Here is a 24187-nt window from a genome sequence, read left to right on the forward strand (position 1 = left end):
GCTGTTTGCTGTTTTGATTATCAACTTATTTGAAGCTGTGCATGAGAAAGTAGCAAAGAGAACAAAAGACACCGCTTCCTCCATACCGGGCATTTAGGTTCTCTGCTCAGCTGGTGGCTCTGCTTAAGGACCCTTTTAAAGGACACCTTATCCCATGTTGGATAGATGTCAGACAGGTGGAATGAATCACATTCTAAGGATGCCTCTAACTCATCACTGACCATGGAAACAGTTCCTTCAAGTTCTGCAACTTGCTTTCAGACAGCTGATGGTAGAGGTAATGAATCCATCAAGTATGTATCCAAATCTTTTTGCTGCTTCAGAGCTCAAGATTGCATTTGCTCCATGGAGAAGCAGAGTGTGCTTGGGTCTGCTGGCATGGCTGTTTGAACACATCCCTAATTCATCTTGATCTTCTCATGGGTAAGTACAATGGATTCTATTTCTCACAGGACATAATTTAGCATGCAGAGCATTCTTGAAAACTGTCCTAGAATTCACTCTGGTTCTGAAACCTGAGTTTTGTTTTCTTAAATCTCATGCTTTTTAACATAATTGCTACTTTCTGAAACAATCTCTCATCTTGTAATGAAATACATCTTGTATACACATAGTAACTATTTTTAATTCTGAATTTCACAGTTTAAAATCCTGTGCTATTTCAAATACAGGCAAAACCATCCTTCCTCTTGTATGGCACTGTTAGATGACATATAGAACTCCCAAACCCCTACAATTAGTAGCTGATAAAACAGTTTCTTATTCAGCAAATGTAGCAGGTATTTTTGAGCCTTCTAGAGGAGCACCTAAAGGTCAGACTGGAAGCCTGGCTGAGATAAACATCTACAAAAGGCACAATGTATAGGACTAAGAGTTCTGCGACATTATTCACCGAGGAACTGCAGGTGTCCTTGTCACAGCTTCCACTCATGTGCATTCATTGACCTTTCATCTGTGCTTATAACTGTAGGAGAAGAGGAAAATGCAGCCTGGTGAGCTTTTCCCTTTATCGACGGATATAAAATCCTTAAATCCCCTCTAAAGTGCCATAGAAAAACTACAGCTACAACAGCAGACCCATCAAGTACTATTCTTACATCTGGATGTTTGACATTGGTGAACATAATGCAAGAGCTTGTAAAAATCACATGACACCCTTTTGGTTACTGTAATAAGGAGACAGAGAGACAATACTTATTGGATCTCCTCCTTCGATTTGCTGCCAGTGCGGGGAAACACATGAGGGAAACCCAAGGGTAAATGTGAGCAAAAAAACTCACTGCGTCGACTGAAGGTCAATTCTGTATAGTGAAACAGCAAATGCCAGGAGACCAGCCAGGTAAAATGTGATGCACAAGTACCTGCAGACCTGCATGTGTTATGTGATCTTCTCCACACGCTTCAGGTCCAAATTCAGCAGTCCATGTGTGGACTTTACTGCACACAACTATGTGTGTGCTTTACTACATCAGGACCAGGGGCATTAAAACCACAAATGAAAAGACTGTCTGTAACTAAATGTGGATGATAGGTTTAGAGACACAGATTGCTCTGTGATGAAGTGGCTGTATGTTTTATCGATCTGTAGGGGGCATGGAAAATGACCTCAAAGGAGACACTTCTCCCCGTTTCCATTTCAAATTTATTATCAGTTGCATTTTACTTGTATTTTTACTTTCACCTTCTTTTTAAGTGTTGGCAAAGACTGGAGTGTTAATGTTAGTGTGCATAAATAATTTATTGAGTAATAATATATGAAAATGAATTTGATATGCTTCTCTATATGAATGACATTCCATTATGGAAATTTATTAATCAGCACATTCCACTCCATCAAATCTAGATTGTTTGAGGAAGAGGAGGGGAGGAGGTGGTGAGGCAGTTTGGAAAAATGCAGTACAGTGGGCTGACTAAATCTGAATAATACTTGGTCTCTGAAAATGCACAGTTATCAGTGTAACTCAAATCATACTGATGAGATACAGAACAGTTATATGCAGTCATAGTAACAATTTGTAATGTTAATATTAATAGCAGTGTCTGTTCGAGAATACAGATTTAAAATAGGTACATACAATTTTATTAAGTATAAAAAGATACCGTGCAGAGCACAATACAATACATTTCAGCTTGAATTCTGGTGGTGCTCAAGCTCCACTGTCTTAATTGACATTGTCACCAACGACCACTGGATAGAATTACTTCTCTGTATAAAATGAGCTTTTTCTGGATATATTCACAATGTTTGGTTTTAAAAATACAGTAATACTGTTTCACTAACTACTTACACTAATCAAACACTGACAAGACTGCTGGCCAGCCTGCATCTGGTTTTTAACATATATTACCGACAATTTTCCCTGGTTTGTTTTGCCTCTCTCTGAGAATAGATCCTTCAAACTATTAATTGACTTTTTCCCAAGTTCACAATCAGAACACAGGCTCACACTACTTCTACATTCCTCACATTGCTAAAGTTCACTGACATCAGCAGAGTCTTCAATATGCAAGGACTGCAGGACTCTTCCCTTAAGCTCTTTTCCCCCCGCCAAGCTTTTTCTAATGTAGCACAGAAGGCATGCTTTAAATGATGATTTATTAGGATAAGGGGATTCTATTTGCTTTATTTCTTGAAAGTGGATGACATTTATAGCCTTCCAACTTTAACTATTTTCTTTGGAAAAGCACACATGCAAACAATGTAAAATTAATTATGTATTTTGTTTGCACATTCCAATTTGGTTTGATTTAAAAAAAAAGAAGTCAGAATTCTTAACTTCAAATTGATTTAAATGATAATGTGAGGGTCTTAAAAGAAATGACTTACACTTCCTCCTCTCTAAAATATATTAACGTTAGACTGGAAAATAAATTAAATAATACAAAAATGCTGAGATTAGGCTATCACAGGAATATCTGCCAAACAAAGCTTGGTCTTTTGCTAAAATTAGCTGACTACATTTGCAATACATGCTAAGCAAAGACCCTACTTCTCTAACAGGTACATTCAGACAATATATATTTTATGGAATAAATATATAATATATCCAGTTATAGATTTCTGAATAGTAGCTATAATAGATACAAGCAATGCCTACGTTTAAAAATACAGTTCTAGGATTCCCTAACTTTACCACTAATAAAATTAAAATTGACCTAAAACTTTCTCACTCTGTTGATGCATAATAAAATATATGGAAACACCAAGAGTAAAAAGCCAATTGCTTCTACAAATGGAATACTTTATAAATATAGTAAATTGCTATTTTCAGAGGGAAAATTGAAAATTATAAACAGGAAGTTAGGTTAAAACAGCTCTACAATATATAGTACAAAGTGGCTATGAAGTGCGATGTGTGAGTTTGATGTCTGTGGCAAAATTCTGAACTGATGCAGTTGTTTATTTCTGGAGATAACTATAAAGAAAGACTCTGTCCCCCAAAACAGCCAATCTTGATCTCCTTAAGCCAAAACTTCCACTGACTAGAGAAAGCCAACCAGCCACTTTGTGAGAGTAAGGAGTGCAAGATTAGATCAAACCATTATTTGGAAGCCCTGGACTTCTCTGTCTCTTAGCATTTATTTACCATGCTGTTCTCATTAGGAATGGAGTCACAGAACTACTGTGTATCTGTGACTGCCATGTTCTGAAAAGTCTAATAATGATAAGTACCCTCTATATGGCTGTCTTAACTACATTATTCTTGTACTAAACATTTTCCAGATGAATTCTGTTTCGTGTTTCTGTAGTTGCTTCCTTTTAATGGAATACTGAAGTACAGCTCTGGTTGCTTGATTACTGCACTCTTGATCGAGGCTTTTTTTTTCTTGAGAATAACCTAGAATTAAAGAAACACATTTCTCAGAGCAAGAACAAAGAATTGAGGAATTTAATTGCTGGCTGTCTCTGCCTGCCTTTCTTCCCCTTTTAGATAAAAATGTAAAATGAGTAAAAATACCTTATTTGCTAAAAAAAAAATTTTGAATCTTGAATCTTCACAGACTTCACTGTTTCCTGCATCAACGAAACTGGAAGTCTGATGGCCTACCAGGGCTTTTTCTTCCCTAACTATCAGCAAAGGTCAGTGTCAAGGAGTAACAATGACACCACCACTTGGAGCTTCAGTTTCTCATCACTAGAGGACTTTAGGAACCAGCTGTAGAATATTATTGGTACAAATGACGCATTTTGGGAACTGCTGGTATAAAATGTAGAGAATCAGGATTTAAGCTCTTACTTTACCACATGCTTCCAATTTGATTTCATTTGGGAGAACAGTGTATTTATTATATACGTACTCAAGACACAAGCTGCCACTGATTTCAGAAAACATGCAACTAAGGAAAATCTGGGCTTTGATATCTCTGTACCTCACACATCACCAGTTCTGACAGCATTGGAAAAGACACAAGCCTCTTGGAAGCTGCTGTAATACTGAATATCAGTCATGAGTACTTCCTGCCAAACTGGACAGGAGAGGTAAGACTTGTGGCTTCCCTGCACAGGAACCATGGACCGAGGTGTGGGGTTCCTGTAGAAGGACCGGTGCAATGCAGATTTCTTATATGCAAGACTTGCATATATGCCAGTCTTGCTCGCATACACGCCAGTGCTGCACAGTGGGCACCGATCTTTGGGTTCTTGGAAACTGGCTCCAGAATGTGTGCAGGCCTTTCATTCACCTATTTTCAAAATGCATTTTAACTGGGGCAGATCACACGGAAACGTACCAAAGGATGAGCTCTCCTAGTCCTCAATGCAGCAAGTGCTTGCCAGGGCTCTCTCCCAGTCCACCCCAATGGTTCCCCAACCTGCCCCAAGTGCAGGACCCAGTGTCACCCCCTGGGCCATCAGCCCTTGCTCCAGCCAGGCCACTGTGCCAGTTTCAGCTCCCCACAGCCCTGCCCTGCCCAGCCTCGGGCCCCACTCAGCTGGGCCCTCCCGTAGGTCCCCAGCTGGTCCTGGCCTTGGACTGGGCTGGTGCTGCCTCGGTGCCCCTGCTGCCTCCTCCTGGCTGGGCTTGGATGGGTCCTGGTGCCAGGCCCTGCCCTGCCGAGGGCCTTAAGGAAGACAATGAATACTCTCACCTACGACATGTGATTTTGCTGTGTATTTTGCTGCTGTTGCTGCTGCTGAATGAGCAATTGCTGCTGTTGCCGGCGTCGTGCTGTTCTCAGTTTTTCGAAGCGAGCCTCCATCTCCTCCAGCACCTTGGGAGTGTAGCGTACCACCAGCTTCACGCTGTCCTTGGCCGCCTTCAGGAGCTCCACCGCCTTCTCGTGATGCTCCCCTTCAACGCTCTGGAGGCAAGGAGCACAGATTTAATACCAAAAACGCTGCTTTGATCCAGAGCTCTGTCCTCTTTTTTTGCACTTGCTACCATGAAAAAGCTGTCAAGGTTTTAGGAAATTTTCAAGCTTTACAGTTTTCAAGGAACCATTACAGGAAAGTGTGGAGTTAAGTAAGACTTGTACACTATTGTGAATATGTTCATCTTCATATTTTACATAACTGAAATGTGTTTTAGGTTGCATTACAAACCTAAGTTACGATCCACGTGAAGAGAAGGGGAAATACTCTACGTGCTTTATGCAAACAAAAATAATGCAAAAAATCCAACTCAGCTCCTGCAGTAAAAACCCAAACACTCTAATTGCAAGGTACAAAAATAAAGTGGAACAGAGTGAACACAAAATCTTATTAACATGTTAGCAAGAAATGAAGAAATTGCAAGTCTGACATTGCAGTTCCTCTCTTATGCTGTGGCCCTGCCAGGATCCCACTGTGAGTGATGGGTGGTGACAGAGCAGTCGGGAGGAGGAGCACACCCACAGCTCCCAGGGACAGCCCTTGCACTAAGGAGCTGATGGCACCGCTCACACATTGAACATAGAAATGGCAGCGGTTCTGTCGAATGGAACTGGTCTTTACCTGGTTAGCTGTGTGTAATCAAACACTGACACCTGAAGCATTTCAAGTTCTTGCCTAACAAACACATTTTCTTCCTCTTTCTGGAAAATAGTAAGGTGAAACCTGCTGTGTTGCCAAATGCATACCGAAGGGGGCTCAAGCTCTGATTTTTGTGCTAGCATTGCTTGAAACAGTAGATTTCCAAACGAGGGAAGTAATTTGACTGTGAAAAGAATATTTAATTTCTATCATTACATGGATTGACTGGAGTGCTTTTCATACATGTAGATTGTTCCACTCCTTAGGAACAAGGGTGACATTTTCTAATGGTGTGTGATTGCCCACATGGTGTAGGAAACAGTCCAAAAAACAAAAGTATCTCTGCGCAGAAAAAAGCTTACACCACCGAGATCTTCATGTTGATTTTAAACCATTTAAAAATGTCAATTTCTTCCCACATAGAATAAGAAAACAAGCTTTTACTACATGCTGGTTTAAAACTTCAATGTATACCCTGCTATTTAAAATGAGACTATAACCAAAGGCCTCCAGAGAGAACCATCAGCGTTAAAAACATTCAATGCTCATTTCATGCTAAAAGAATAACTTAGCATCGTTATAGCAACTGTCAGATGTTAGAAGATGCTAGAAATGCTGAGAAGCATTGTCCAAGAACACAATGAATAAGAATTCCACTGTGGCACACCATGAGCTACCAATAATGATTTAGAAGTTTCAAAAACCAGACACAATGCGCTTCTACATAAATTATATACACAACACAATCCAAGCTTATCACCATGGTGTTTATCATCCTGCCTCCTGGTAAATGTCCTTTAACACATTAATCCAAATAATTATTTCAATAGTCTTGGTCAACTGACAGACTCATGTTTCTACAGAAATGTACGCTGCTTCAAAAACAATGCGACTTAGAGAAATAATGAATGTTGTTTCATGTGATGTACCAAAATGATTATCAGAAAAAGAGAAAACCTTGAAATAAACGTTGCCCCAACCCGGAAGCATTCAAGGCCAGGCTGGATGGGGCTTCGAGCAACCTGGTCTAGAGGGAGGTGTCCCTGCCTGTAGCAAGCAGTTGGAACTAGGTGACCTTAAAGGTCCCTTCCAACCCACAGCATTCTGTGATTCTAAGCATCTACTTGATTTTTGAGAGAAATGAATGGCTTCATGTTTTGGAACTGTATGCTCATGAAATTTGTCCACTAGGTTTCCTGTTCAAAGATCTTCAAGAAAATTCATGATCCGTGATGACCAGATTTGCTAGAAACTGTGACTGGGATAAATCTGCTGTACAAACACTACTACCCAGAAGCAATTTGGGGAAAAAAAGGTTTAGCTTAAAGTACTGGAAGAAGAAATTGTTGCTGTGTAAGAAACAGTGAATGTAATGCTCCAAAAAGTGCTGAAATAGGAATCTGTAGATGAATGCTGTGAATGAGCTCTTAGAAAAGAAGTCATAGATACGAATTAAAACATCTTCCCCAGGTTGTAAATGACATCAATAAAGAATTGTGATTTTATGTATTCTTTAAAGGAATTATAAGATGGAGTACTTTAACACTTCATACATACTAGCAATCTGTATTTAATTCATGAATGCCTGTTTTCTTCCCATTTGCCTCCAGCCTCGTTTTTCCTGTTTACAGCCAGTATTTTCTAATTAGAAATGTAGCATTTGACTTCGTTGCTATCCAGGTCAATGGAAGACTCCCATTGACTTGAATAGTAATGATACAGAGCTCTGAAAAATAAGCAAAATGGGGAAACCAACAAAGGCAGCATAAAACATAGCTGTGCTAAAAACAAATCTTACTCTCCAAACTTACCCAGCTCAGGTCTTAACCAAAGGTTTCAGCTGCTTTTAAATCATTGCTATACTTGCCATTAACATCTTCACTGCTACTTGCACTCATGTTTTGAAAGCCCGAGAAATGCTTTTTCTGCATAGCTGAAGCTGCACAACATAAATAGGAAAACCCCTTGGAGTAGGGAAAAGAAGTTTGTCATGGTTTTTTTTTATTTATTGCATTGGCAGATTGTATTAACAAGGAAGATGAAATACTTCACAAACAGGAATAGCTGAAAGAACTGCAGACATGGTTCAGGAAACACCAATATTTACAGCATCCAAGCAAACAGACTTGTCATAAATATAAACAAAACAAAACCAAAAACCCAGTTCCTTGCAGACAAAAAAGAGAATCCAGTTGTTACTCCACGTGATGAGAGACAGACTAGAATATTTTTACAAGGTATCTGTAAGCAAACACTTGGGTGAGAAACTAGCCTTTATATATCTATTTCACATCCTTGTCTGTATCTGAACTCAAACCAGGTATCTGATAAACAAAGAATCTCTGCCAGGTATTAACAGTCACCAACAAATGCCTTTGCCAAGCCATCTGCAGGGCTTGGTGCTTTCAATTTCCTTTACTTTGAGGGGGTATGGGACAAAAGTATGTAAGGAAATACCCAGCATAAGGAGAAAGCAATTTCTTTAACGTCTGGTGAAACAGTTGAAGGAACAGTCATCCTATTCATGCTGGGACAAAGAATCTGGATTCTGAACGCTCGGCTCTAATTTTACGTCAATAATTATGAAGTTGGATAACCACCAAATTCTGGGCACAAACAAGTTACACTTACTTCATTTTCATTCCGTGTTCCACTGCTGAGCCGTCTGTTATATTGTACATACTGTATACTATTTGCTTCTCTTCAGTTGAATTCAGAGTTGCAGAGTGAACTAGCACCAGTGAACAATGTTAAATTTAGACCTCCTCCTGTCTCAAGCTGTCTGCAAACAAGTTGCCAGTTCTATAATTTTTCTCTTTTAACGAATTATATTGTATGGGCTTATTGAGCCCAAGACTGGTTTGTGAGCAGTTGCTCATAGGCGTTATTTCAAGTATGAAATTGCAATTCAAATTCCAAATTCTGTTGTTCAGACTCTGAACACACAAGCAGCTCTGATGTATCTCAGAATCAGCTTTCTCAATGCCTACATGCATTTGGGAATTTTATATTGTGTTTTCTGCTACATTAGCTTCACATGCATTGTGGAGAACATTTGTGATTTTTTTTTTTGGAAGACTATCACAAAGTAGAGGTGACAACAGAGTCGAAGTCAGTATATCTATTTAAGTGAAGGTTCACTACTTTCCTCCTCAGTATTTGCCTACACACTGTTGAAAGTAAAAGGATTTTTCGAGAATCACACATCAATTAGTGGATAAACTCCTCACTGCTGAATATTTGTTTACCTATGGAAAAGACAGCTGATCAATAACAAAATTATTTAATCTACTTCCAGTCAGTGAAGTTCAGGCAATATACTTATTAAATGTTCATTCAGTTTCTTTTTCCCTGAGACTAAATGATCTTTTGTTTCTTTGTTTTTTATCTTTTTCTTCTTGTTGGGTACTGGGGCTAGGAAGCTTACAGAATGATTATTTCTCTTTTGAGAACAGGATTGTTGATAGAAGAAGTGGTAAAAAGCCTGTCTGAATTGTTATGCTGATACTCAAGACAAGGGGAATACCTATTGTTTGAGATAAACAGATGACAACATGAAAGCATTAGAATAGGGCACTTCTTTCATTCTTTACAGACTTGCAACAAGGAGAAAATTTAAGCTGCAGTGCCTGATATTTATGACCGGATTCAGAAATTGCTTGTGACTCCCTTTGGTGTATTTAAATACAAGGTTCAGATGGAGGCTTTACATTGAAAATGATTATGTTTTCATTAAGAGAGGAGAGGGGTGATATGATTGCATACGCTTACATTTTTAGGAGTTTATTTTACTTTTCCTTGTAAAAGGGAATAAAAGGCAAAATGAAAGGTAAGATTTGACCCATATTATTACAGGTGGAAGCTGATTTTCCCTCTCTGTTCCAAAAGCCTTTTATTTTTACCTCCATACTGACATTTATAATAAAACTACAGTGAAACACTCCATCTTGCAGTACTGACTTAAATGAAAAATGACTATGTAAAAATGTGCCTTTTTAACTTACCATACCTGCTCCCTGTATGAGTTCATTTACACAGATAATTCTCTGATAAATACGTCATAGGTGGGTGAATGTCATTAAAAGAAATCTGGAAGGCATTTGCCATTGCAAATCAGTGGCAGATGTGTTTATCAATTTATTATTATTATTTTTTTTAATGCTCTGAAGGTCACAAGACTGCATCAGTACCACAGAGGCATCAATATTTGGAAAGACCTGCATGTCTCAGAGGCTACAGAATGCAAAAACAACAAAAGCTGTTTTAATGCTTTTACTACATAAGGAATTTGCTCAATTATCAATTAGAAAGATATAGCTTCCCTGTTAGTTCGGCATGTGGTGTGAATTTAAAATGGAGCTCTTCAAGAAACCTCCATTCCAACACAAATTGTGGTGGCACAAAATTGTTTGCCTCACCACACCATAAATGAGAACTGAAGGTAACTCGCAGAGCTAATTCTTTATATTTCATACGGTTGGACTTTAAATCAGGGTATCAGAACAGCTGTGGAAAATGAAAATCCAGATGCAAATGAAAGGTCTATTGAATTTCCACATACCACTCCATTAACTGAGAGCAGCTGGTCGCCCCGTTTGAGCCCTCCGTGCCTTTCTGCCACTCCTCCAGGAATTATGCGGGAAATGTAAATGGGTGAATTTTGTTCCTTTCCTCCCATCACATTAAATCCCAGGCCTTCATCTGTCTTTGGCAGCTCAACCACTCGCGGGTGTGAATGGCCTTCGCTTGCAGCAAAAGCAGCAACTGTTGCCTGGAAGAAAAAACAGTGATTTGGCTATACAGGGAGAACGCTGATACACTCTGTTGTTCATTCTGCAGGAAGAACTCATCTCTGTGAAAACATTTCAGCATCTTATTCTGCCTTTTTTTTTTTTTTCTTTTTTTCTGATTATCTGAAAGCACTTCGCAAAAATTAAGTTCCATGCCATTGCATTTGAAATAAAGGAATAAGCAGAAGAGTAGAGAATTCAGGTGACTTGTCAACGGTAACTCAAAAAGTTAGCAGCAGAGCCAGAAGGAGGTACCAGGAAGCCTGTCTATGCAGGGGTGAGCATTTCTGATCTACTGCAGTTCTTCTTCACCTTTCCACAGGGAAAAAGTGCTAGTGTTGGATCAGATGATGTGAACTGCACTGTGTTCCTAGCCGAAATAAAGTGGATGAACTGAATGGTTAACTCTCTGCTTTGCTTTCCAATGTGCAGAATTGGTTATTTTATTCTTTGTGCACAGAAAAATTCCTGAAAGGGCACTATCTTAGGAAGTTTAATTATAATCTTCACGAAATTTCACTAATGAAATAACTCCTGGAACAGGAATACGATTTTTTACAATATAATCTGATTGAAACTTTTATTGAAAAATTAATTTCAAGAGAATGTAATTATAGATAAATTTAAAAAATCCTAGATTTTCATCTTAATTTGGAAAAAAAAACCACACAGCAAACTGTAAAGCCTGTACTTAGAAAACTGTAACACATTATATTTCAGTTTTTCACTGCAGATTTTTTTTACTTTAATTACAGATCTCAGTAAATCATTAAATAAACAATATTTGCATCCTTTTCAAAGTATGTTTGTAGGCCAACCAGCTAGAACAATTCTGCATTACACTAATACTTTTTCAGCATCCTAACAGTGCTTATGCTTAATAGAAGCTAGTAGATGACATGACATAATGGATCGTTCTTGGTTAGGTGTTTTTGCACATGCAGACCTCGTCATCATGCACACATTTAATGTCAGACATGAATGCACTAGGAGAATGCAATGCAGACAGCCCAGAAATAACCAGGAAATATTGCGGTATCGAAACATTGCTCTGTAACCCTGCTGTTCTATATGAATAAGAAATGAGAATGGCAAACACTAATTGGATTTCTCCCCATTTATTATGCAACATAGCAGAAATTTCTATGTTTAGTTGTAGTGTAGACAAAGCGGGATCTCACATACGCATTTCTCTATACTGCAGCACAGACCTTAAAAATTTACACTGACCATTAAGTTTCTCTCAGATGAAGGTTAAAATCAGAACAACCTGATGTTCTACTTAGTAAGGAAAATATACCGAAGTTTTGAATATTATTTGCTGGCTACTATTGGTCTTACTTTTCTAAAACACTGCAGAAATCTTTTAATAACATACTCCCAACCTTCATCATTTGATGCAACTTTACATGAAAGTTCCCAACACAAATGCATAATGGTAAGATCTTATTTCCATTAAGATTTCTGGGAGTCCATCACTAACTTCCCAGGAGTGAGACCATAATGAAATACTTCTAAACTGGATTTATGGCTTTTGCAGGTTTACTTGTTCTGCACAGTACCTGCTTTACCATCCAGAAGACAATCTTGAGTACAAAACGATAATGGAAAAAATAAAGTCATGGTGAGTGAACGTCCCTGTCTGGAATTGTCTATCTTTGTGCATCTTATGAAAATATAGAGCATACTACACACCAGAATACAGAATATATTCCTTCAAGTTTGTGTGGATTTCCTTAGAAAATTACCATTTTACTAATAGCAGTAAAGTAGCTGTCATGGCCTAAGGACACGAGAGGAGCAGGTTCATATGAACAGAGAGACAAAATACTTCATTAGAACAGGTAATGCATTAGAAAAAGTGGACTTGCATTCGGCTGTGGATTCTCCTGATCCAGCCACTTGTGTCACTGCTCATCCTCACTACTTGCTCAGCACCTACAGCTCCCGTTAATTGAAGTTAAATTTTGACTGTGCAGTTGCTACCTCCTAAATCATTGTGTCCTCACTGGATGAGATATATGCAAAAATAGTCCACTGAAATATAGACTGTAGCAGGCAGACTTCTATAGAATTACCCAGTAGATTTGCTTTTGCAAAGCACCTTTTCAAAAAACATCAATTTCCACAAAATCATTCTCTTTTCTTAAGCTACAGAAGCAGCATAAAGGTTTAAATTTTCCATTATGATTGTTACCTGGGAAGTAGCACTGGTTCTAGACTCTGGGCTGCCACTGATGTCTAAATTTTCTTACAGTGTACACACGAATACCTGAAACACACACGCGCACAGTCAATTACTGGGTCACTTTGGTACCACGTACTTCAACAGTTGCACGTATCCTACCTTTGCAGTGGCCCTGGCTCGGAACTCGGGGCAGCCATTAACAGTTATGGTTTCATGCATGTATTGATACACCTAAAATGTTCACGAAAATAAAATGAAATTAATTAGAGAAGCAAAACAAAGAGCTTATATTAATTGAGACAGGACAGTTTCTTTCCCTCCTAAGATGATGTTTCATTAATGCTGTATCCATGCAGTCACGAAAGTAGGTGTCTGCCAAACTTGTGCATGCTTAGGTTTACGGGAAACATGAGCCCACACTTCCCATGATACTTTGTAGTCTTAACTGCACATCTTCCAACATCGTTCCCTTCAAACCTTTAGCACAACCCTTCCCAAAAAATGGGACAGTTTGGTTTTGTGGTACCCAAACACTGGGGTATCCCTGTGACTGATGTGAACTCAAATGATATGAATTGATTTGAATGGTGTCTTTGCCTCCACCGATGGCTTTTTTGTTCTCTGACCTTTCTAATGAAGTAAAGATTTAGGAGGCTGATCTTAAAAAAAAAAAAAAAAGTAACTTGCTCAGCATACAGATGCTGAAGAATGGAATTGAAAATTAAATTTTGGAGAAAGGTCACTGCGCCAGTTTTCATCAACCACAGCTAGGAATGCGGAAAAGGGCTGGCAGTCTGCTAAGTCAGACCTGGAAAATGGGTAATACATAGGTCACTCCGAAAGTAAAGTCTCCTACTTATTTCCATGGAAACTACAAAAGCTTCAAAGAGCACAATTTTTGATAGGGCAAATTCTTAGCCACAAAACACTATTTTTCAACAGTCTCCACTATAAGCCATGCATTATTGCCAGCAATGAACAAGAACCTGCACGCTGTGCTTGTAAAAATCTGCACCAGTAGAGGTGACCCACAGTTTCTCAGCTGCTATGACAGCATTGTTGCTGAGATGCACCACCCACTGCCTCACTGAGCTCACACTGACTGTTTGCTTTCCATAAATGTTCTGCAAATGCTAATGAATGTCAACGGGTGCCATTGGAAGAATTAAATGACACCCCTTTGCTTCATACACACTTTCATGTCAGACGCCATTCTGTCAGACTGCCCCTCTGCTGCCATCTGTCAAATGGCAACAAAATGTAATGGAATATTAGTGGGATGGTTCAACTTCTATTGCCATACCAACAACATCCACTTTCAGTGGGACAACAGAATAAAATAAGAGGCGTTGCTTTCGGAGCAGCCCTCATGTCATTCTTTAGAACAGAATTGTACACTCAAATAAATGGCATGAGATTAACACGGTTATTATATACAACTTTCCCTCTGTTGCATTTCTGAAACACACTCTTGGCCCCCTTTATATGGTTCTTAATTCTCCCTTTTAAATACTTCCTGTATAGAAAAAGCCCTCTCTGCAGGCATGAACGAACACACTCTTTGTTCCATGAATTTGTCTCATTCCTAGACGAAAAACATTTTAAAAACGCCTTGTCGCAAGTCAGCCATCTTGAAATCACCTCCAATAAAGAAATAAATAAGTAAATAAGTGATATATAAACAATTTTTTGAAACACAAATGTGTATGCATACAAACAAAATCTCTCACTCCTCATACAAAACCAGCCAATCTAAAAAATTGTTCCTATATACCACTGATTTACTCTGAGTGTTTTTTTGACATACTTCATCAGGAATTCTGTCTTTTCATGGTGTTGTAATTCAGGCTGTATTCCTGAGAGAGATCTTTTGCTGGTAAATTATGTTCACTTTTATGGCAATCTTTCCTGGGGTTCTTGAGGACTGCAGACTCAATTGTACTTTACACAGTATACAAAGTATTTTACCTTTCACTGATGTGGTGATACTTAAGCAGGAGTTGCTGAACATCTTTGTTTGGTAACGTCTATGTTACTTTGGCAGACAAGATGTCAGGTCCTGTAGTTAACATACCTACAAACAACAACTTATCCCATTGATAGTAAAATTTCCCCATTGCTATGACCTGACAACTTGCTATACAGAATCATATACATATATATATATGTCTCCACTAAGCCAGTTATTATAATACCTACACACTGATGAGTATATTGCTACAAACTTCTAAATGGAATTAAGACACGTAGCTCACTTCAGATCTCAGCTAACAGACAACTTTTGGGATGACTGATTCCCAAATCTTTTTTGAGGGACATCATACACAAGCGAAGGACAAAGAAGTGAAGGAGATATCAACAAACAGAAGCATTTTAGAGATATACAATATACTAACTGCTTTGAAAGCACAGTAAAAGATTATTTGCCTTGAATATCATCAGCACATAGGCCCATCTAAGACTTAATGCAGAAATACTGGGTCCACTGAATATATCTAAGGCAGAAGGAGAAGACTGAAAATTTCCTGCTTTCTACATCTGAAACGAAATCTTTCTTCCATTGGTAGAATTGACATTGATTTCAGCAGAAGCTGTGATTTTGCCTTTAGTTTTAAAAATATAGAAAAAAAAACATTTTACAGTCACTAAAAGGTGTCTGGTTTGCTTTAGCTTTGCACTAGACTATGCCTTCAACTAACAGATTGAATGTACATTTTCAGCATAATCTTGCATAGATCAGTTCAACATTTATTCTAAGTATTACGGTGTAGGAGAATTCATTATATAAGAACAACCACTGTGTAACTGCAGTTATGAATAATTAAATACTTGCTATTTCAAAACCCATACTGTACTGAATCACTGATAATGCTCTATTCTTGATACTTGTCAGTTATCTTACATTATGAGAGGAGATTGTCCGCATTTATTCCTCCACTGGTATAAATGTTGTGGCTGGCTAGAGTGTCTAAAAGCAAGTATTCTATTACTGAAGAATTATGACATTAAACTTCTTTGAAAACAGGTCACAACATTTCATACATAGGAGCAGTTACTGTTACAATATTCATTCCTAAGATAGAATATCACAAATGATATTGTGAGCTGATAATGATACTTCATTTGATTATTAGCTAGGTCTAATGTCATGTAACTCCACAGTGTCTACATCCTACTAGTATGTAGCTGACAGGTTTTATAGTATCCAATGTCCTAAAAACTAATTTGTATACTGATGAAAGAAAAAAAAACTCACTAGCAAGTGATTAAGCTAATACATTTTAAAAGAATCAACCAACTCAAATAAACATGAAAAATGCAAGCATTAGTGCTATTTATTGTAAATTATCAAAAGTAATATATTTAGAATGATTATCTGCCACCAGTTATCAGTGATTGTACCACCTACAGCACAGTTCATAGGAAAATAAGTTTTTCATCTCAAACCTAATTCTTTATAAAACAACAGGTCTCGAATATCTGCTTCAGGCTATCATTAATCTAATTCTCCTGCGTAATGATTGCTACATAATGCATAACGTAATTTGAGCTAAAGAAGGATAAAACATACACCTAAATGACTTTCTTCTTATTAACTCAGTTTAACAACCACATGTAGAATGGTTGTTCCATGAAGTTCATTAAACTCTTTCTAAGGTTCAGACTGCTCACTTCAGCAATGCACAAAAGCATAAGTCCACAAAGAAGGGAAGGGAAGGGAAGGGAAGGGAAGGGAAGGGAAGGGAAGGGAAGGGAAGGGAAGGGAAGGGAAGGGAAGGGAAGGGAAGGGAAGGGAAGGGAAGGGAAGGGAAGGGAAGGGAAGGGAAGGGAAGGGAAGGGAAGGGAAGGGAAGGGAAGGGAAGGGAAGGGAAGGGAAGGGAAGGGAAGGGAAGGGAAGGGAAGGGAAGGGAAGGGAAGGGAAGGGAAGGGAAGGGAAGGGAAAGTGAAATCTCAGCATTTTGAGATGCAAAGCCACAGCTGTAAGGTCAGTGTTTCCAATAATTTTACTCCACAGCCCTTTCACACAGAGGTCTGTTCATTCAGCTCCCATTTGTGCTGTGGAGACAGAAATGCTCAGCTCCACTTGCTCTTCAGTGCAGCACAGAGACCAAAACACTTATCAAGAAACACTGGAAGCCTGCATGGTGTTTTTTTTAGTGGCTGCAGGAAATCTCCTCAGACATCATAATCTACAATTATTCTCCCACAGTACTCCAAAAGCACAAGAGAGGTGAAGGAAGAAAATAAGAACTAAAAAAATCTGAACGTGGAAGTGAATCCTTGTGCTGTGGCAGCCTGTGCTGGCACACGGAAGTGCACTTTGGGTTACATCTCCCAGCAGGTGCTGCAGTGCATCAGATGCAGCAGGTAATCCTGGCATGGTGATGGTTCTCATCTCCACCCATTCTGCTATGACGCAAATAAGCTGGTTTAGCATCCTGAAGCACAGGGCTGCCTTACAGGTAATTCAGGAGCTGACTTCTTAGCAGGAATTACTCCGTATGGACTCATAACAAAACAGCACGTACCAGCCTGGCCTATTTCCGTAGACATGAGTCTTCAGTAAGAGACTCAGGGCTAGCAGGACACTTAGAAGTCTATTTTATAAAAGTGGCCAGAGGAAGCATTCTGAAAAAATCCTGCGTGATGCTGTGCGTTTTCTGCTGAATTCCAGAACTTACAATTTAATTAAAAGGATTCTGTTCCATTAATTTCTGTAAGTGGTATTCAGTGCTTCCTCCTAACACAATATTACATAATTCTATGTTGCAAGTGTACCAACAATAATGATGCTCAACAGATTTTAGGACAACTTGTTCTAAACAGCAGGGAAGAAGCAAGTGGCAGAAATCATTCTGCAGCAGTGAACAAGTATTCAAAAAAGATGCCAAATCAAAACAAACAAACCCAAGACTGAGTACATTGCAATTTAGACCAATAAAGCAGCGGGGCCAGAACATCTTTGTTGAGATTATTAAGGGAAGAGGCAACCTGTAGGGGATATGTAGGTCACTCCAAAAGTAATGCCTCCTTTTTATTTCCCTGGAAACTACAACAGAAACAGAGAGCACAGTAACACTCTTTGATAGAGAAAATTCTCAGCTACAAAATGCTATTTTTCAACATAGTCACCAGCTTTAGCTATGTATTTTTGCCAGCAATGAACAAGAGACTGCATGACTTGCTCATAAAAATCTGCACCAGCAGAGGTAGGAAAATGTTGCCCACACACTCCATCTTTCATTGGCCTAACAGATGGAAATCAGAAGGTGCCAAATCAGGACTGTACAGCGGCTGTGGTAGAACAGTCTAGTCAATGTGCTCCACAGTCTTCAAACTGGTATGGGGCCTGGCATTTCCATGTTGCAAGAGAAAGGTTGTCTTCATCTTTGGCCTGGCTCTGGAAGTTTGAACCTTCAGCTCAGTCAGCATTGCCATGTAGTGGTCAGAGTTGATGGTTTGTCCAGGTTCCAAGAAATCCAGAAGGATCACCCCTTTCCTACACAAAAAGAAGTGTGCATCATTTTTACTTGCAGAGGGCTGCATCTTGAACTTTTCCTTCAGAAATTTACATCTCACCACTCCGCACACTGCCATTTTGACTCCAGCATGTAGTGGTGACACCTTGTCTCATCAGTATGTGAACCAGGAAACTGTGACCTTCAGCCTTAAACGGGTTCAGTAGGTCCTGAGAAATTTATGTATGGGGTTCTTTCTATTCCTGTGTGAGCATTCATGGGACACACATGGCACAAACTCTGTGATACTCCAGCACTGCCACCATCATTTCCAATGCACTGAAGCCAATATTCAGCTCTGTACACAGATCTCTGGTCGTAATTTGCTGATTTGCACAGATGAGCTGACTGAAACGCGTTCAATTCTGTATTGTGACAGCCGTGCAAGGCCATCTGGAACACGGCTTGTCTTTCATGTTGCTGTTGCTTCTGTTGAAAGGCACCACCTACTGCGCTCACCTCTACTGACTGGTCTCCATAAACAAACAGCAAGTGTCAGTGAATGTATATGGGTGCCATTTTTTCCATGTGAAGCAATTCAGTGACACATCTTTGCCTCACATGCACTTCCATGACAGCATGCCCCTCTGCTGCCATCTCTCTCATGGCAACACAACGTAAGGGAACGCTGGTGAGAAGATTCACCCTCTATTGCCTTATCACCATCAATTACTATCAGTCTAATATCGTGGACCAATATAATAAAATAGGATGCACTGCTTTCAGAGCAATCTTTATAGTAATCAGCTCTGTTTCTATGGTACCTGAATCATCATACTGTATAGAAAAGATGTAAGTCTTCCTTAAGGAAGTTGCAAACTAAGTGCCACAGGTAAGTAGTTTTAATGATGTAACAAAACAACCTGCAAAAAGATTGGTGAGCTGTATTTAGCACACAGATTAGCACTATATTGATTCAGTTTATTTAGCTTGCCTGCCAAGCTTTTTATTGCTTCAATATGGAAGGGAATTTTATACCTTTTTCTTGGAACAAGTCTTCCAAGGGAAGGAGGCTGTCAGAACATACAGAGATGGAAAACAGCTTGAAAATAACCAGTACAAGGAAGTACAAGTAATAGGTTTTACTGCATTGATACAGTCATGTAAATGGAACAGTATAAGTGTGTACCCTTGCAGAACTGAGGGTAAGAGAAATTATGATTTACTTACATCTGAGTATGATGATGCTTCTGCCATCAACTACTATGAATCCTTGTCTTCCTAATTGTCTACAGTTGATAGAAAGGATGAACTAAATTTTTCTGCCTTCAAAGATATCAAGAATATCTTCATCAGTCATCTCTTATCCTCCTGTGAAGAGTACATGTCTGAGTGTATGTGCTTCATGCAGCACAGCTGGCCTCTCCTTTCTTCATTTCTCTTCCCTAAATCTGCAGTTGATTCTCAATACTTCAATTGTTTTCTGTAAGTCTTAACATCAACATTTCATCCAGTGGGGCTTCTACTTGGGGTAGGAGAATCTCTGCCTTTGATAAAGGGAGGAGCTGCGGTGCAAAGCTGCACAGGGGAACTGTTTGACTTGCACTGCAGTGCTTGTGAACTCCGTGCTTGTAATTGTAAACTTAGATCTGCAATCCCGTCTTTTCTCCTTTCTTTGGTTTTAATCATTTTTCCTCTTCACATTCTACTCAGTACCTTTTTTTCCTTCCCCATAACCTCTTGCCTATATTTTCCATTCTTAACCCAATATATTTGTATGTGTGTGGAGAGGGATGCATTGGTTCTTTTGCCTGAATAGACTCCTTCAGAGGTATAGGTCAGCACTCAATTCAGGCAGTAAATCTACCACACAAGTGGACAAAGATGCTTTAAATACTACAAAGATCAGGGGGGACTCCTACCTGAATAGATAAACATACAAAGTAAGGAAAAAGGAGAAAAACACGAAGAGTCAAATACAATCAAAAGAGTACGTAACCAGAGTGGAAGTATGCAGACAACCAGGCTACCCTTCCACTCTGTTAACTATTTTTTATCTCTTTAACCGTACTCTAGCTCAAAAACAATGTAATGGAGAACTCCCTTTCAGCCAAAAAATCATGACAGCTCAATTAAAATGAAAAATCTCTAATGACAGTATGAATCCCTGACATTCTGTGGTTCTGTGATTACCTCCAGTTTTATCCCTCTTCAGTATCACGTGGAATTTCTGGTTTCATGCCTGTGTTCTGTTTCTTTATCTTATGTGATAAGCACGTTCAAGAAAGCATGAATACATTATAAAAGTGTATTTTCTCCAATACAGCTACAGCCTCCAGCTAAGATCCTGTCCTAAACAAAATCACATACCACAGGAGAAGACAGCAGTTCCGTGGGCAAGTTTAAAACAGATGTATTTTCCAGCTACCAAGCTGACTCAAAACCAAACTGGTTAACATTGTTTAATTTAAAAAAAACAACAACAACAATAACAAAAACCAACCCCCCCCCCAAAAAAAACAAGGGAAAATTCTGGATAATTGAAGAGAATGAGAATTTGACAAAATATTGGCAACCTTATGGAATCACTGGCTGTGGATGCCATACAGACTGATGACAACAGTCAGATAATGATAAACCTAGATTATTCTTCAGCACAACTGCTTGAACAAATGAACCACAAATGCCCATTTTGTTACAGGCTTATGCCATGTGTTTGATTAAACCTGACAGAAGCAGCATTAGGCACATACACACGTATTCACACTGTACAATGTACAGTCTTCATTCTGACAAAAAGTCTTCCTCATAATGAACAATAAATGGATGCCTGAATGGAAGACATGATATATTATAAGGCTTGCTGGGAGAACCAAGAAGTCTGCATTACATAACTTATTTCCTGCAGCTACTGAATTTGGACAACTCATAGAAAAAGCTGATTTGTGACAAGTAGTCTATATTTATGAGCTATTTATATCTGACACAGCATGCTTATTCAAGGTTCTTGGCATTTGGAACATTTTTATATTATAAGCTTTCATTAGTCTGTAAGCAGTTACATGATAGCACCAGGAAAATTGTTGGTGTTTACCTTCAAACTCTCACTCTGTATCACGTTCACAATTGTCATAACAATTGTTCTCCATGAAATAACACCGTGCAGCATGTGTCACATGCAGCAGGAGGCTAAGCCATTAAAAAGCTCAAAATGAATTCAGTCTCATTAACAACATGAGGAGATGGGACAGTTTTAATTTCAGAACGTGTAGAAGAAATATTAAAAATGTTGGCTTTTACATTTTCATAGAGGGTGTTTTATTTAAGTTTCTTTCTTTGTGGGGCAGGGGTTATGGTGGAAACTAGGTCAGTTTTATTGAAGTGAGAAAAAAAAAATCCAAACCTTGATGCATTATTAAGCTTTCCTTAGGCAACAGGAAACAAAAATGAAAAGGGCTGAAACACTGTTAAAAATAAAAGTATAATCACGCTAAGGGTGTGATATTTTAACTCAGGGTGGAACACAGTATGGATGCACAAGTTAAAATGCCATCATATTGTTTACTCCAGCATTTATTTTGTGTGTCTGTGTGTGTGTAGAAAGGAGCAGCGCTCACTCTGCCCTGACAGTATTTCACTCCACTCTGTGTTTGCTACTTAAAAGCCAAACAAAGTTTTGGTCCCCAAATCCTTGACATATGAAGGCTGTGTCTGTCCAACAAACAACCCAACAGGGGCCAGAGGCTGGAGCCAGAATCCCTTTCCTCCCTTCTGTGCTAGCAGAAGAAGACAGCAGATGTACCAGGAAATACATGCTGTTACATCCTCTGCTCCAGTGGGAGCACTGGCACGCTGCAGATGAGCCAGGTGACACGTTCCCAGTGTTGCTGTTAGGACACACAAGACCTCTCCATGCCCTTTCTCCTTCCCTCCAATGTTGATTCTTTTTGAAAATACTCCTCTGACACTGTAAAGTCAATAGAAGTTACTTGGCATCCACTTAAGAATAATAAAAATAGACAGCCTTACAAGCAGAAAATATTAGGAACAATAAAAATATGACTGGGTCATTTAGTTTATTTCACACTCCTTTCCCACTGTTCCATACTGGCTCAAAGTCAATGACAATTGTGACCTGGCACCTTTGAAGATAAGGCTATATGCATCTTAAAAACTGTAAGCTTTACAGTCACTGAAAATTACTGTCCTGACGACCTTCCTTGCTGCTTCTGCTTCAGTATACTGGGATCAAAAGAAATAATAATAACACATGTCCTTACATAATTCCCATAAAGCTACTTGGAATTGATAGGTCATAATATAAAACTCTCTTTTGGACTCCACTGCCAGTTACTTTTGAGTTCAAAAATATGCCAAGCATCACTAAACACTCATTTCCTCACTTTATCAGTAATTTTGCATATGCTGTTGAAGCTGCAGTATGCAATAGCCATATTCCAAAAGTTAAGAGCTTTGGCAAAGCCTCATCGCTATCAGCACCTGGATAAAAAAAAACATAACCTGAGCAAGTCAAGCAAGTTTATCTTACATTCCCACTGAGCTGAGAAGATGGGGAGAGTAAAGGAAAATTGCTGACATTTCTTCTTTTAAACACAAACAAAAAATGTACCCAAAATGGAGTTTTCAAATAGTCTTACAATTTCTTTTCTTTTCTGAAGGCCTATTAAAAAATGGAGATGGAGGAGCTTTGCTCAGGAGTCTGATCAGCAACTTCTGATAAGGTGAAGCAAGTGGACATAGATGTTCCATCAAGGGAGAAATGCAAGCCGATGCAGATGCTACAGGGGCTTCCAACAGACTGTCAGCATAAACATTTTTCAGTAGTTCACTTAGCTACTGGTTTCTCTCAAGAGGAAGAAGCAGGCTTGAGATGAATTGCAGCAGGGAATTTTCTGTTTATCTGTAAGAGCTTTATTTAATCAAATTCAATGCCGCAGAAATAAACTAAAATAGTAACACAAAGAGAACAAAAAAGATGCCAAGGTGCACCACCACTGACCCATGAGAGTGACCTTCTACAAGACAAGATACTCTGCAGGTACAGAACTAAGAACATCGTATCAACACCACTCACCAAGGAGTTTTAGTACACATATACCAGCATCATGATAAACTGGAGCATGAACAAGATATGTCACTGCTTTGATTTTACACACTATAGGACTCCTATAACACTGAAATATTTCTCTCCCATGGAAAGCACAGCTACAAAAACAAAGCACAAATGCAAGTAGATATATACCCATCAAATGACTCTGAAAATTGATCTTTTAATCAAAACCAATGGGAGAAAGCACTGATTAAAGATCAGTGATATGGTATGGCCTTAGATTCTGGGGTAGTGCATCTGTGAAATCAATGTATTTAGCTCTAGGCAGCTGAAAAAAGCGACAACAGCAGCTGTTTTAAATCTCCTGCAGCAAAGTCATGAAAGTCATAGGGACTTAGTAATTACACAGGGACTTAATAATGCTTTCTCTCAGATAAGGCTTGGGCTGCCTGGTAAATTTGTATGATTGCCATTAACGAAGGCCATCTGCTGAGTGACAAGGTAATCGTTCCAAAAGTTTTCTTTTGTGTCATCCAGGGCTTGCAAGTGACCAAGTAATGCTTCAGTTTCCTAGGGTAAAGTGGAAATTGCAACTTCATTGTTTCTCAAAATATGTATAATTTCTGGTTGGAGGAAGAAAAAAAAAAAAAAAAAAAAAGCATATTTGTAAAATTACACGGTAGGGTAATTTTATATATTAAAAAATATTTTCTGTACTTACTGCTTACT

The 24187-nt window shown here is 38.8% G+C and overlaps 1 protein-coding gene across 2 annotated transcripts in view; it reads right to left on the reverse strand.

Moving 5' to 3' along the window:
* Positions 1-2000: 2000 nt before the first annotated feature.
* LIN7A (lin-7 homolog A, crumbs cell polarity complex component) overlaps positions 2001-24187 on the reverse strand; it is a 48926-nt gene continuing 26739 nt past the window's right edge. The window contains exons 3-6 of one of the 2 annotated variants that reach the window (XM_048954101.1): positions 13088-13159; positions 10512-10721; positions 5093-5301; positions 2001-3839 (exon numbers count right to left, since the gene is read on the reverse strand). In XM_048954101.1, coding sequence (XP_048810058.1) covers positions 3797-3839; positions 5093-5301; positions 10512-10721; positions 13088-13159 — 534 coding nt within the window. In that variant the 3' untranslated portion in view covers positions 2001-3796. Of the gene's footprint in view, positions 3840-5088; positions 5302-10511; positions 10722-13087; positions 13160-24187 lie in introns of both variants that reach the window. The other variant, XM_048954108.1, reaches the window with a different exon arrangement.

Source organism: Lagopus muta, chromosome 1 (genome assembly GCF_023343835.1).
Source record: "Lagopus muta isolate bLagMut1 chromosome 1, bLagMut1 primary, whole genome shotgun sequence".
Classification (NCBI taxonomy): Eukaryota; Metazoa; Chordata; class Aves; order Galliformes; family Phasianidae; genus Lagopus; species Lagopus muta.